The sequence below is a fragment of the Ranitomeya imitator genome, chromosome 1 (genome assembly GCF_032444005.1).
Source record: "Ranitomeya imitator isolate aRanImi1 chromosome 1, aRanImi1.pri, whole genome shotgun sequence".
NCBI lineage: Eukaryota > Metazoa > Chordata > Amphibia > Anura > Dendrobatidae > Ranitomeya > Ranitomeya imitator.
In genome coordinates, this window is record NC_091282.1 from 781,338,363 (window position 1) to 781,354,496 (window position 16,134).

The window sequence follows — 16,134 nt, forward strand, 5'->3', positions numbered from 1 at the left end:
CTCGAGTACAAGCCGACCGCCCTAATTTTGCCACAAAAAACTGGGAAAACTTATTGACTCGAGTATAAGCCTAGGGTGGAAACGCAGCATTTACCGGTGAATTTCAAAAATAAAAATAGATCATTATTTCCCCATAGCTGTCCGGCTCCCTCTGCCTGTCACAGCTGGTCTTCGGTGCCGCAGCTTCTTTCTCTATCAGCGGTCACCGTTACCGCTGATTAGAGAAATGAATAGGCGGCTCCACCCCTATGGGAGGTGGAGCCGCCTATTCATTTTTCTAATGAGCGGTCCCACGTGACCGCTGAAGAGGGGAAGAACTGCAGCACCGAAGACCATGGGACGGCAGGGACAGCGCCAGGATCGCTGGGACTAGGTGAGTATGCCTCAGCGCCCTCACCCGCCGACCCTGCCACCCACCTTGACTCGAGTATAAGCCGAGAGGGGCACTTTCAGCCCAAAAATTTGGGCTGAAAATCTCGGCTTATACTCGAGTATATACGGTATGTATCTCTGCATACAGGGAACTCCCCCTAGTGGTGGCTGCAGACAGGATCTTATCATGTATCTTTGTATACATGGAGCTCCCCCTAGTGGTGGCTGCAGACAGGATCTTATCATGTATCTCTGTATACATGGAGCTCCCCCTAGTGGTGGCTGCAGACAGGATCTTATCATGTATCTCTGTATACAGGGAGCTCCCCCTAGTGGTGGCTGCAGGCAGAATGTTGTCATGAAAAGTGTGGGAAATAAGTATTTGATCCCGTGTATAAATTATATAAATGTATTTGCATTTTGCAGTGAGAAATAAGTATTTGATCCATCTGGCAAACAAGACTTAATACTTGGTGGCAAAATCCTTGTTGGCAAGCACAGCAGTCAGATGTTTTTTTTAGTTGATGATGAGGTTTGCGCACATGTCAGGAGGAATTTTGGTCCACTCCTCTTTGCAGATCATCTCTAAATCATTAAGATTTTGATGTTGTCGCTTGGCAACTCGGAGCTTCAACGCCCTCCATAAGTTTTCTATGGGATTAAGGTCTGGAGACTGGCTAGGCCACTCCATGACCTTAATGTGCTTCTTTTTGGGCCACTCCTTTTATTGCCTTGGCTGTATGTTTTGGGTTATTGTCTTGCTGGAAGACCCAGCCACGAACCATTTTTAATGTCCTGTGGAGGGAGGGAGACTGTCACTCAGGATTTTACGGTACATAGCTCCATCCATTCTCCCATTGATGCGGTGAAGTAGTTCTGTGACCTTAGCAGATTAACACCCCCAAAACATAATGTTTCCACCTCAATGCTTGACAGTGGGGATGGTGTTCTTTGGGTCATAGGCAACATTTCTCTTCCTCCAAACACGGTGAGTTGAGTTAATGCCAAAGAGCTAAATTTTTATCTCATCTGATCACAGCACCTTCTCCCAATCACTCACAGAATTATCCAGGTGTTCATTGGCAAACTTCAGACGGGCCTGCACATGTGCCTTCTTGAGCAAGGGGACCATGCGGGCACTGCAGGATTTTAAACCTTTACAGCGTAATGTGTTACCAATGGCTTTCTTGGTGACTGTGGTCCCAGCTGCCTTGAGATCATTAACAAGTTCCCCCGTGTAGTTTTAGGCTAATCTCTCACCTTCCTCACATGTGTATCACATACACATTTTCTTATTTAATAAACCCCAACATTACCCCAACTACCCCCCTCCCCCCTAAGACAGCTCAATCCCAATCTTCACCCCACTGAGGCCTTCTCTGCCTCGTGCAATTTATCCTTATCCAGGTCTTAAGAAACTCGACGTCTATACTCCTCAATCCAATTCAAGCCAAGGAGACCACATTTTATTAAACATTTCTATTTTCCCCCTTTTTTTGTACACCCCCTTTTCCAATTTTAGACCATGTTTACCATATTGGAGAAATTCCCTTCTCGCAGGTGGTTCCACATTTATCCAATTTCGTGCTATTACTTTCCTGGCCATGTATAGTAGCCTAGCGATTGCAATCTTCCAAGTATTGTCAACTCCAATTTCTTCCACATATCCCAGCACGCATACTATCGGGTCTCTAAGAACTCTACACTTATACGCTACTTCAACCCGGCTCAAAACCACCACCCAAAAAGCAGCCAGCCTAGGACACGTCCACATCATGTGATATATTCCTGCTTTCTCACTCGCACACCTCGGGCACTCAGAATTGGCACGCAATCCCGCTTTGTATAGCACTTCCGGAGATTTATATACTCTATGCAGAATATATAGCTGCGAGAGTCTATATGGTTCACTCAAGGATAGTCGCGGAACCCACTCCATCACCGATTCCCAGGTTTCATTCTCCATCGGCCCTACGTCCCTCTCCCACTTAGCTCTCGCCTTTATAGGGAAATCTAGCAAAAACGTGTGCATAAGGTCTTTATACAGAGTGGAAATAACTCCCCTTGTAGTCCCATCACCACACACATACTCCAACACTATATAATAATCTTTATTTTTATATAGCGCTAACATATTCCGCAGCTTTTGCACACATTATCATCACTGTCTCCGATGGGGCTTACAATCTAGAATCCCTATCAGTATGTCTTTGGAATGTGGGAGGAAACCGGAGTGCCCGGAGGAAACCCACGCAAACACGGAGAGAACATACAAACTCTTTGCAGATGTTGTCCTGGGTGGGATTAGAACCCAGGACCCCAGCGCTGCAAGGCTGCAGTGCTAACCACTACGCCACCGTGCTGCCCACAAAACTATATCATCTTGAACCCTGATATCAACCTTCTTATTCTGAGCTCTAAAGGCATGTCTCATCTGCGCATACTGATATTCCCCTGTGGATCGCAGACCAAATTCTACCTGCAATTGGGAAAAGGACTTCAATGCCTGCTGCTGGATTATCTGGTGAACAAAGCAAATTCCCTTATTCTGCCATTCCATCAGTCCCCCCAAGGCCTCAAATTCCTTTAAATTGTTGTTAGACCATATCGGTGTGAATTTAGTCAACCCTGTAACCCCGCGAATCTGCCTTAGTCTATTCCATAATTTGCGAATCAGGAACAGGGTTGGGTATACTCTCCCCAAAGCGCCCAAGGAGCCATCCTCCAAACACCTGACCACCGGTCGTCGGTCCGTCACCTCTTCCATTAGATGTTGTACTGCACTGGATGACGCCCCTCGCGCCCAGCCCTTCAAATGCTGGCTCTGGGCCGCAAGGAAGTATATTTCCAGGTTGGGCAAAGCCAAACCACCATCTTCCTTGGGTCGCTGAAGCGTCTCCAGGCTAATACGTGGATATTGTCTTCCCCATATCAAATTTCTAAAGAGGGCATTAATCTGCCTGAACTTCCCCCGAGGGATCCAAATTGGTGCGTTATGTAGAACATATAGAATTTTTGGCATCAGGAACATTTTAATAAGGTTTACCCTACCAACGACCGATAGATGTAGTTTATTCCAGGCATCAACCTTCGCCTTGAGTACCCCCATAACAGGAGTCAAATTCCTTTGCAGGAACTCCGCAATTGGCACCGAAATCCATATTCCAAGGTATTTAAATTGGGAAACCACCTTTAGCCTCTCATCCCCAAAATCTTCACTCACATTCTCTCCTACGTCATCCACCCTAAAAAGAACCGACTTATCCCAATTAATTGTTAGTCCCGACACAGTACCAAATCTCTCAACAATTTCAATGGCCCCTCTTAGTGAATCGTCTGGATCCGCCAGGAACAGCAAAACATCATCCGCGTATAACGCTATTTTTTCCTCTACTTTCCCATACCTAAACCCAGGGACCCTATCAGACTGCCGAATCTTAGCAGCAAGAGGTTCTACAGCCAAAGCGAACAGGAGGGGTGAGAGCGGGCATCCCTGCCTAGTACCCCTAGCCAGCTCTATAGGTCGAGACAGCTCCCCGTTTACTCTAATTCTAGCCGACAGTAATGAATACAAAAGCTGTATCCAGGCCACAAACTGCGGACCAAACCCCATACATTCCAGCACCTGCCAGAGGTATCCCCATTCAACACTGTCAAACGCCTTATGCGCATCTAGCGATGCAATCACTCTTCGACCACAGTTATCAGACTCTACCTGCAAATTTACATATAATCTCCGCAAATTGATCGCCGTTGATCTATCAGGCATAAAGCCAGATTGGTCCGAATGCACCAGACTCGCAATAACACTAGAGAGGCGGAGAGCCAACACCTTGGCCAGAAGCTTGACATCAATAGTTAGTAAAGAAATTGGGCGGTACGACTCCGGTTTCCCCAAGTCCTTATCCTCCTATGGAATAACCACTATTATGGCCTCTCTCATAGAGGCTGGCAAGCACCCACAAGACCTAGCTTCCTCCAGTACCATTTTTAATCTAGGAATCAACACTTCTGCCAAACCTTTATAGATCTCAGCGGGTAGCCCATCAACCCCAGGCGCCTTCCCATTAGTCATAGACATCAATGCCCGACTCAATTCCTCCTCAGTGATAGGGGCCTCAAGGCTCTCCCTATCTGCCTCATTCAGTCTCGGCAGATCCAGACCCTCCAAGAAAGTCAATGTGTCCTCGACCGATTCACCAAACCGAGAGGAATACAAATCTGCATAGAAGTCCGCGAAGGCCCTCAAGATTTCAGGCGTTTCCGTTATTCTACCTCCACTTGCAGATTCCAAAGAGTGTATATATGAAGAACCTCTCTGAGTAGCAGCCACTACCGATAGCATATGTCCCACTGTTTCTCCCTCCTGATAAAACAATACCCTTTGGAAATCCCGCTTCCTCTCAGCTTTGCCTAACAGAATTTTTTCCAAATGATTTTGTGCGTTTTTCATCCTTCTCTCTGCCTCAGGGGCTCCCAGTGTGGCCATCCCGTCTTCTGCTTCCTTCAACTCCTCAACTGCCGCTTTTTCTGCCTCCCTCGTCCTCCGCTTACACCTACTAATGTCTCTAAACAGTAGTCCCCTCAGATACGCCTTCATTGCATCCCAGATTGTAAGAGCATCAGTGCTTCCATCATTTAAGAGAGAGAATTCCGCCACCTCCCGTCCTATACTTTCCAACTCAATACTCTGTAACCAATTGGGATGAATCTTCCATTCTCTCCCACTTGTCGAACGTGCCCCCTCCAATCTAACCTCTACTTCAATTGGACTATGGTCTGACAGGGCCCTTGGCAGATATCTCACCTCCCCGACCAGTGTGTCTAAGATCCTGTTACCCAGAGCCATATCAATTCTAGAGAGCGTGGCATGCGCTGGTGAATAACATGAGTACCCTCTCTCCCCAATATGTCTGACCCTCCAAAGATCAATCATACCTATCTCCTGTATATAGGTGCCAAATGTTGTTATGTGTCCCTCCGACCTATTCTGAGTATTTTTATTTTTGTCCCAATATTCATCACAGATGTTGTTTAGATCCCCGATAATTATTAAAGGGAACCTGTCACCCCGTTTTTTGAGATTGAGCTATAAATACTGTTAAATAGGGCCTGCGCTGTGTGTTCCTATAGTGTATGTAGTGTACCCCGATTCCCTATGTATGCTGAGAAATAACTTACCAAAGTCGCCGTTTTCGCCTGTCAATCAGGCTGGTCAGGTCGGGAGGGCGTGGTGACATCGCTGGTTCTTCCTCAGCTTTACGTTGGTGGCGTAGTGGCGTAGTGGTGAAGACACAGCGCGCGATCTGCGCTGTCATCCCTTTCGTCGGTGGGGGCGGCCATCTTCCTGGGGCCGCGCGTGCGCAGATCGAGTGCTCTGCTGCACGGGGCTTCAGGAAAATGGCCGCGGGATGCCGCTTCAGGAAAATGGCCGCCGCGATCTCTAATGCGCACGCGCGGCATCCCGCGGCCATTTTCCTGAAGCCCCGTGCAGCAGAGCACTCGATCTGCGCACGCGCGGCCCCAGGAAGATGGCCGCCCCCACCGATGCAAGGGATTACAGCGCAGATCGCGCGCTGCTTGTTCACCACTACGCCACTACGCCACCAACGTAAAGCTGAGGAAGAACCACCGATGTCACCACGCCCTCCCGACCTGACCAGCCTGATTGACAGGCGAAAACGGCGACTTTGGTAAGTTATTTCTCAGCATACATGGGGAATCGGGGTACACTACATACACTATAGGAACACACAGCGCAGGCCCTATTTAACAGTATTTATAGCTCAATCTCAAAAAACGGGGTGACAGGTTCCCTTTAACGGTGTCGGTCCCCATCTTTCCACTCGCTCCATTACTTCTCTAATTTTCCTGCTAGAGTAGGGGGCGGAATATACATCGCGGCAACACACAACATCACTCCATACAATATACACCGTATTAGTACGTACTGCCCCTCCACATCCACATATACCTTCACCTCCTCATACTGAACTCCCGCTGGAACCAAGATTGAGACTCCTCTTGCATACGTGGAGAAGGTAGAATGATATCCCCTCTGGATCCACCGTCTATTCAGGACATCCACCTTTTCCCTTACCAAATGCATCTCCAGCAAGCAAATCATTGAGGCCCGTTGGTCTCTTACATGTTGCAAACACGCGGCACGTCTGGATTTCTCCCCTAGACCTCTCACATTCCAGCACAAAATCTTAAAGCGGGTCCCCATCACTTGGCTCATCTTCACTCAAAGTATCATCTTTTTTGAGCACGAGCTGTCTAACCTCCCCCCCCCCCTCCCAACTCCCCCTCCCACCCTTCCCCCCTCACATCTAACCTTTCCACCTCTTTTCAAGAATGGGGCATCATTGCCCATAGCGAACACTCCGTTTGGCATTACCTTCCCAACCCTCCTCCCACCACTGTACATAACAGGATTTCAGACATTTTGAAAAATAACGTGTCTCAAAGTATTTTAACGTAGAATTATTTACACACGCAAGAAACCTACATACACTTAAAATATGCCGCTTACCCTTCCTCCCTCCTTCCCAGCAGCCGTTACACTCTCACTTTAACTGAGTACAATCCAGCTCCCTTCTTCCCCACCCATACCCCCTAGTTTGTCAATCACATGACTCTATGCCCACTGACAAATAGGTAACCAAAATCAGACTCTTCCCACAGTTTGTCTCCTTTTCCTTTAAGCTTTTTAGCATTGATATCGATCCACTGGGTAGCTTCCTCCGGCTTCTGAAAAAAATGAATTTTATCAAACGCCACCACCCTCAGTCTTGCTGGAAACATCATGGAGTATTGCACTCCCAGCTCCCTCAGCCGTCTCTTTATACCCGTGAACATCATCCGTTGTCTCTGCACCAAAGTAGAATAGTCCAGGTAGATAGCAATCTTTTGGCCTTCAACTGTCAGATCCGTCATATCTCTAGCCTTCCTCAGGATAATGTCTCTGTCTCTATAATTTAGAATTTTGGCGAGCATGGTACGGGGATTCGCTCCAGGGACAGGTGGTTTCGGTGGGACCCTATGCGCTCTCTCTACCGCGAACACTTTTGTTAGCGCCATATCTCCAAAAGTCTCTAACAGCCAGTTTTCAATATATTCCGTTGGATTCCTCCCTTCAGCTTTTTCAGGGATGCCCACTATGCGAATATTGTTTCTTCTGGACCTGTTCTCAAGGTCCTCATTTTTCGCCACCAATTCAGCTATTGCTTGAGTGAACTTTTTCTCTGCTTTTTGCAGCTGCACTATATGGTCTTCTGCAGTGCTCACTCTCTCCTCTACCTCCCCCACACGCTTGTCAATCTTCTGCATGGCTGCGTTTATCTGGGCTGTGTCTCCCTTAACCTCCTGTATCTGTAAGGTCAGAGACTGTTTACATGAAGAAACTAGCGCAAAAACATCTCTTAAGGTAGGCTCAGCTTCTGGCGCCATTTCCTCGGGTCCCCCTTCTGCCACCGCCATTTTACTCTCCTTTCTCCCCTGTTGTACCTCATGTTCTCCTGCTGGGCTCTCCTCCTCCTCCTCTTCGGTATCAGCTCCGGCTCCCTCCTCTGCGGCCTCCGCTCTCGCAAACTGCTGGAGCTTTGCCGCTACCTCCATACGCTTTCTGCATGCGGCGTTCTCCTTATCCGCCTTCTCCCTTGTGTCGGCGCCATCTTGGATTGCGCCTGCATCCCCGACTCCTGCGTCCTTCTGCCGTCTCCTTGTCATGTTCGCCGGTTCCAGCGCTACCGCTCAGTGCCCCCGGGCTCCACAAGTCTCCCCGCAGCCGGTAAGCCCCCTCAGGGACCAAACAGCAGCGGCTCTGCAGGATTTTTAGATATACAGCGGCGGGAGCTCACAGCCGCACGTCCGCTCACATGGACTCTCAGGCCACGCCCTTTCTTCCATTTTCTTACTATTGCACCAACAGTTGTCTCCTTCTCACCCAGCGTCTTACTTCTAGTATTGTAGCCCATTCAAGCTTTGTGCACGTCTATGATCTTGTCCTTGACATCCTTAGAAAGCTCTTTGGTCTTGCCCATGTTGTAGAGGTTAGAGTATGACTGATTAATTGAGTGTGTGGACAAGAGTCTTTTATTAAGGTGACTATGTAAGACAGCCGTCTTTAATGCAGGTAACAAGTTCATTAGGAGCGTCTAACTGGTCTGTAGGAGCCAGAATTCTTAATGGTTGGTAGGGGATCAAATACTTATTTCTCACTGCACAATGCAAATACATTTATATAATTTATACAATGTGATTTTCTGGATTTTATTTTTGATATTCTATCTCTCAATCTTAAAATTAACCTACCCTTAAAATTATAGACTGTTCATTTCTTTGTCAGTGGGCAAACTTGCAAAATCAGCAAGGAATCGAATACTCATTTCCCCCACTGTATCTTTTGTATACAGGGAGCTCCTCCTAGTGGTGGCTGAATCTTATCATGTATCTCTGTATCATCACTAGTGGGGGCTGGGTGAAGTTTTCAGCAATAAGCCTTTGATGTTTGGGCCCAGAGTTTTAATTAAAACTACATTAACTTTTTAAAGGCCATGGTTTTTCTACAACAAAGGTTTTTTTATTTTTATTTCCTTACTCTTTCTGAGTCTAGCATCCCCATCACTGCTCCGATGTCTGCTGTCAATAATTGAGCTCATATAATAATAATATTTGCCCAGGTTGCCAGCACCGAGTCGCTGTGCTTTGTTATAGTCTGCAGCCAATAATGGACACTGGGACCAGCGATGGAGACTCGCTGCTGGACCCAGGGAGGGTTAAGGTTATGTTGCTGGGAAACAGGAAGAACAGCTTTTAAGGAGCTATTTTGTAACTTTTGGATGTCATCCTAATACTTAGATCACTGCTATGTAATAGTCAATTGCTGCTGGGATTTTCTTGCTGGCTCTTTGTGCTGTAGTGGATATGAGCGTGTCACACGTGTGGAGTACATGAGCTCTGCTCTTAGTTCTGCGCATGCACCAGACGCATCCGATGATGCTGGTTAGGCTACGTTCACATTAGCGTTCCGCTAATGTGCGTCGCTGTTGCGTCGGCGACGCAGCGGCGACGCGCCCCTATGTTTAACATGGGGGACGCATGCGTTTTTTTGGTTGCGTTTTCCGACACGTGCGTCGTTTCCGACGCTAGCGTCGGACGCAAGAAAATGCAACAAGTTGCATTTTTCGTGCGTCCGATTTTCGTCAAAAAACGACGCACGCGTCGCAAAACGCAGCGTTTTTGCGTGCGTTTGCGCGCGTTTTTTGTGCGTCGTGCGTTGCGTCGCCGACGCAGCGGCGCGCAACGCTAATGTGAACGTAGCCTTACATGTGTCTCCGGTTTCCCTCACTAGCGCAGCCCCACGGCTGTGTCCTCCATCTGCTGTGTGGCTCCTGATTCTGCAGAACAGTGGCAGTGCTGATGCCATCAGGGAGCTTTGTGTGATATGACGCCGGCACCCTCCACCTTTCTACCTGCGGCGCACGTCACTGGACCCAAGATTTGTTAAATGTTCCATTCCTTTCATATATTTTTTTTTCTTGCACAGGATTCTGGAGTTCTGCCCTAAAAGACAGATTTTCTAGCTCCTCTCAGTCTGTGAACTCCACTGCTCCTGGGAATCGCCAAAGTAACGACACTGGGCACGTGCGAGAGGGTTCAGGCGAATTTAGTGACTGTACGTGCGAGATTGAGATTTCTGTAGGAAATGACCGTCTGTGGTTTGTCAGTCCAATATTTATAGAAGAATGTAGCAACACAAACTCCTCTGAGAAACTTCCTCTTCCTCACTGTACTGGCAAACCTGACATTCAGCGGTCCAGAGTCATGCATCGGAGACCGCCACCGCCGCCTCCTCCCCCTGCGTTACATAAGCCTCCACTGCCCTCTGTTCCACCATCTGCTCCACCCTCAAATTATAGCTGTCCAGACTCTGCCTCACATGCATTAAACTCTCCGATGTGGTCAAGACCATCAACATCTGAAAGAAAGTCTCCAACTCCTGAGGGTCCTCCAACTGGGACCCCTGCTGAGCCTGCTCTATCAGAGACTCATATTGTGTCTGCTGCCACTGAGACCCCTGCTCCATGTTGCCCACCTGAGCCTTCTCTGTCTCAAAGTCTATGTCTGCCACCTACGACTTCTATACCCAACCCTGTGGATCTACTAGACTGCTCTTCTCTCATTGATCATCCCACTAGATCTCCTCCATCGGATCCTCCCCTGGTCTCTTCACCAGATCTTCTTTCTCTGAGTGATTCCAGCCTGGATTCTTCTCTTCCATCACAGTCAGAATCTACCCTGCTTTCGTTTACTTCTCAGACCACAGACAAAGAAGTCCCCCAGACTAAGGAATCTCCAGTTTCTTCCGCTAACGTGGACCTTCTTAAGGAACCTTTGAAAAACATGAAAATCAACGTGTTTGATAACAACTCCCCTCCACAACAAAGACCCCAAACATTGTCTCCAGTTCGGGTTCCCCCAGCGGTGCCAAGAAGGCGACAATCTAGTAAGGTTCTTGAGAATGTGACCAGTACTAATGCAGTAAAGGATGAAGTTGAGGCAAGACCAAGCTCAAGGCAGGTTGCTGAAAAATCTGCAACTCTTGGAAGCAAATTCGGGACGTTGGCGGAGCAGCCGAGGGAAAACGGAAAGAAGACTTGCCCGGTCCCACCACCCAGAAAGAAGAAACTCAGCGGTAGGTCATCCTCAGTGCCACCAGATAAAGGCAAATCTGATGGCAAACGTGTCTTGGAGATGGAAAATGTTTTAAAAAATTCTGAAAACAAAATCAATGTGGTTAAAGGCAAAATGTCCCGGAATAAGCGGTTGTCCTCCCCGATGCACAGGGCCTCCAATCCACCTTTGCCTTCACATAGCTCAGAGCAGTCATTGCCGAACCCAGAGGCAGACACTTACTCTACCAGCAGCGCAGATGAAGACTCTGAGCCACCCACTAGCGCCTCAATTAAGAAGTCACATTCCTTCATGCTGGACAGGGCCAAGAACCGACTGTCCATTGTGGCCATTACCCACGTCTTCTCTGCCTTCATGTCAGCAGACCGCAAGTTGCAGAAGAAGATCACAGAGTTGGCTCATGATAAAGCCTCCTACTTTGGGAACTTGGTCCAGGACTATAAAGCTTACAGCCTGGAGATGATGGCCAAACAGAGCTCCAGCACGGAGATGCTTCAGGAGATTCGGCTCATGATGACCCAACTAAAAAGCTACCTGGTGCAGAGCACTGAGCTGAAGTCCATTGTGGATTATACCCTCTACACCGATGACAAGATAGGTAAGACTAAAGGATTGGATTGGCGCCGATCAGATGACATTGTGGGGATTTTGAGTCATTGTAGAGAAATGTCGACCACGTATGACCTGTGGTGATGTCCCATGTGTAATGGTAGCCATAGTCATGTGATTGCAGCATATTCCTGGCCGTTAGCTTATTAGTCACATCTGCCGCTAATCTTGTGTGTATTCACCATCAACCACATAGCAGATATTTATTAGTCTACAGATAAAGATCTCCTGACAAATGGCAGATTAGTTGGCTGTGGTCCGAACAGGAGTGGTAGATGTGCCTCCACTCCACCCTAATGATACAGGTAGGTGTGGAGCCTGTAGTGAAGTTGTCCTGTGCATGAGACCAGGGAATATCTGCCTTCTCCCTTTTATACACTATATCTGGCTGTCAGGGGAGGTTGCACCATTTCCTTTAGAAAAGATTCTGTTGCTGTTATTGGACATGTTGATGAATGAAGAATAGAAATTGGCAGTATGTTACATTGTATATCCACTCGTCACTTTACTATAATCTCCCCACTCTTTCCATGCAGATGCCATAGTGGAAGCCGCCCTGTGTAAGTGCGTCCTGAAGCCCCTAAAATCGGCTATTGAATGTTATTTGCGTGAGATCCACAACAAGGACGGCTCGCTGCGGCTGCTCACGGAGAACCAACAGGTCATCCAGGAGACTACCACCACCGAGCTGGGCGTCACCACCAGTGTGCCAGACAGCAGCGTTATGGAGAAAATCCTGCACAAGTTTGGAACTATGCACAAGACTTATTCCCCAGAGAAGAAGATCACCTACCTTCTGAAGGCGTGCAAGCTGATCTATGACTCCATGGCGGCAGGAAATCCAGGTAACTACTGATATGGCAAACCCAGGGGCTGGCTGGCAAAACGTGGCTGGGGCATGCACAAAGCAGTGGCCTATACTTAAAAACCAGTCATTATGTGGCCAGTGTTAATAGAGGGGTGTGTTGGAGTAAGAGGTGGAGATCAAATCTGAGGAGTGCGGTGTCACTCCACTAGAATTGTGGTTATATCAAAAACTGGAATGACAAAGTGTGTGATAGGGATCCGGATTAGTAAGAAAAGAGCAAAACAGGGTCTGCTCACCTGGGGGGGTGAAAGTCTCACTCCCTTTTTTGTTTTTAAGCCAAGATGGCTGCTGCAGATCCACCAAAACAGTGTGTAAACTTGGAGATGGAAGTGGATATAAATCCTGCGCTGCCGAGGATCCAATATACGATAGACCAGATGCGGTTTTATTTGTCAAAGCAATCACATCCCTTCATGAGGACAAACCGCAATACCCTAATATTGTGGTTTGTTCTGATGAAGAGGTGTGATCATCTCGAAACGCATTGACATAGAAAAACGCATCTAGTCGCCTATGTCAACGCACTTCGAGATGATCACACCTCTTCATCAGAACAAACCACAATATTTGGGTATTGTGGTGTGTCCTCATGAAGGGGTGTGATTGCCTTTTCAAGTAATAACGCATCTGGTCTCCTGTTGCATTTTGGATCCTCGGCAGCACTGGTTTTATATCCACTTCCATCTCAAAGTTTGGAGACTTCACCAGGATGGTAATTCACTACCTGACCGTAGTACATTTCCTGTAAAATTTGCATCACCTTTGGCATAAATTTTGCTAAAGCCGAGGAACAGGCTTTGCTATGTCCCGTCCTGCTTGTGATCTGCCAATATTGGCGGAGCTCTCTGCGACCGGCGTGTAAATGCCAAATGACAATTTTTGCTTGACTTCCGAGTTGTGCAGTCATTTGAGGACATTTGAAGGCGTTTCATGGTGAAAGCACTCAAATCAGTCTGGGTCTTTGTATTTTTCTAGTTGCTTCATGGAGTCGAGGGAACAGGGCTTTATAGCAAACCTGTTACCAGGTTTTGCAAATATAAACCACCTTTAACTGGTTTATTATTGCAGTCCATCAACCTGTATATAAGCCTCCAGCTCCTCCTATACGTCCCAAACAAAGGGCAGAGCAAAGATCTAAAATGTGCCAGTGCTGACCTTATTGAGGAAGTGCCTGCGCTAGTGCACGATCTGCAGTGATCTGTGGATGGCACTTCTGATGACCGAGGAGGTGCAGACCACTGACACCCATCAGACTGGGAGAAGTCTCCTGCTTCATCTTCTAATCAGCATGGTCTACAGCAGGGGTGTCAAACTGCATTCCTCGAGGGCCGCAAACAGGTCATGTTTTCAGGATTTCCTTGTATTGCACAGGTGATAATTTAATCACCTGCACAGAATGATTCCAGCACCTTCTGTAATGCAAAGGAAATCTTGAAAACACGCATGGCCTGAGGCCCTCGAGGAATGCAGTTTGACACCCCTGGTCTACAGAATACCTTTTTATACACTGGGGCTTATATACAGGTGGATGGACTGTTGTAATTGACCAGTTAATATTGGGAAACCTGGGAAGGTTTGCAGCATTCAGTGATATAATAACCTTTATGGAACATTGGCATCCCAAATGGAAATCTAGTTGTCCACCATTGAGGAACTAATCTTCATCAAAGGAATGTGATGGTTTATTTCCATATGGTCTGACACTTGGTACATTTTCAATATATGTTACACTTGGTTCTGGTACTGTATCTGTGTACTAAGACTAGTGAGTTGTGGTCACATGCTGACAAGACTCTCCTCTGCTTCAACAAAAGGTGCTACTGAGGGGAATGACAGACTCTAGTTGGGTTGTGCCTGTGAATTGCATTGTGACTGTGGCCAACTGTTCACTCTGGAAATCCAGGGGAATGGTGACGGTGTGCAATGCAATCTGCAGCTCCCTAAAGTTACTACAAGAATTTGTTGAGCCTGAAATGGCCCCTGAATACATAGATGCAGTAATCTATTCAATTCAGACTCCAGCAAGTCACCAATGTCCAACTGAGCTGCCCAGAAAAGAGCTCACAGAAACCTACTCTGGATTATCCTGTGTGTATACCATAATGTTGGTGCACCTAGTATATACATACAGGATAATACCTGATCAGTAAATGGAGATGAGCAAATTAGTGTCCCGGGTCCGGCTGGCGGGTCAGTAGTTGTAGCTGCTGCATGGGAACAGCTTTGAACCGGCCAACATCCCTGGTGGCTTTTGGCTTGTAGCTCGGCCTAATGTCATGTATGTGTCACGCTAATGCAATGGTGACTACATGAGATTGCAGATCACATGAGCGGCTGGGAATAAAGATGTGCCGCAGAGTTTATCCAGTGGTCGCAGAATAACTGACCCTGTTGAGCGGGAACTGAATCCAAGCCCTGATTTCTTCTGATTGTATTACACATCTGACAATCTGTGAAGGTGTCTGACACTGTAATATCAGATACTGTGCACATTGAGGTGTATACACAGGGTAGACAGCAATGTTATACTGTGATAAGGCATTTATGTTTGTATATAGTATTCTTTACACTGGCTGTTATATTCCAATGCCATATTTACAGCTCAGTTTACACAGTATATTTTCCCGGAGGCTGACGTGATCCGTGCCTGTCCCGTGCCCAGGTTTGGGGGTTGATCAGTCTTGTGCAGGACCTCCTTGTCTCTGGTACAGGGGGGAGTTGAGTTCTTGTGCAGACGGAACTTGTTACCAGATCTGCAAAAAAAGCTCAATGTACTGTAATGTCTGCAGCAGCTTAGTAATGGGGTCAGCGAGACTTATGTCCACAGCCAGATCCTATATGAAGAGGTGAGCAGCGTCATGCCAGCCCCTCGCTGTCTGGAGAGCCGATGCATCGGACCCCATCTGTAGCCAGAGCTTACACCCACTGACGGCTCCTCTCCACCACGTAGAAGCAGCAGTGCTGCCCCCCACCCGTACATGCTGCTCCCTGGTCTGTGGTGCTGTGACGGCCTGGGGGCATAGACTGTTCTACCTAACCTGGCCAAACCTGTATCTGGTGTGGGGAGAGGGGACAACTTATAGCAGCAGGATTAACAGGCCATATGTCAGAACTCCTATGTAAGAGCACATACCACAACTCAGAGGCACACCCTGATAGGTGTTACATAGGACTGCCAGTGACGTGATGGGAATTGAGCACAAAATGTAGTAAGTTTTCTCTCTGGTGACTTGGCTATCAACTTTTAGGGCTGCGTTTTTAATTTTAATTATTTTTTAGGGAAGCCCCATGGAGCCGACGACTTCCTGCCGGTCCTCATGTACGTTCTGGCCCAGTGTGACCTTGTGTCTCTCCTCCTGGATGTGGAGTACATGATGGAGCTGATGGATCCGGCTTTGCAGCTCGGAGAAGGTAACATCTACTATACCAATTGTCAATGAAGACTCCAAAGCTGCATGAATCTGCAGCCTGTCCTATCACCTCCCTACCCTGGTCCGCCCTACACTATAGACCTGTAGCATTTGGGGAGGAGAAGTGTCTGGTCCTTGTAGTTCAGACCATTTTCTGTTCTAGTTCATATGTGACAT

The 16,134-nt window shown here is 47.6% G+C and overlaps 1 protein-coding gene across 5 annotated transcripts in view; it reads left to right on the forward strand.

Moving 5' to 3' along the window:
- The window catches only part of RIN3 (Ras and Rab interactor 3), a 66,024-nt gene that overhangs the window by 36,291 nt on the left and 13,599 nt on the right, over window positions 1-16,134 (forward strand). For all 5 annotated transcript variants that reach the window (XM_069736967.1, XM_069736993.1, XM_069736958.1 and 2 more), the window contains exons 6-8: window positions 9,923-11,668; window positions 12,216-12,524; window positions 15,827-15,958. In XM_069736967.1, the coding sequence (XP_069593068.1) occupies window positions 9,923-11,668; window positions 12,216-12,524; window positions 15,827-15,958 (2,187 nt within the window). The remainder of the gene's footprint in view (window positions 1-9,922; window positions 11,669-12,215; window positions 12,525-15,826; window positions 15,959-16,134) is intronic.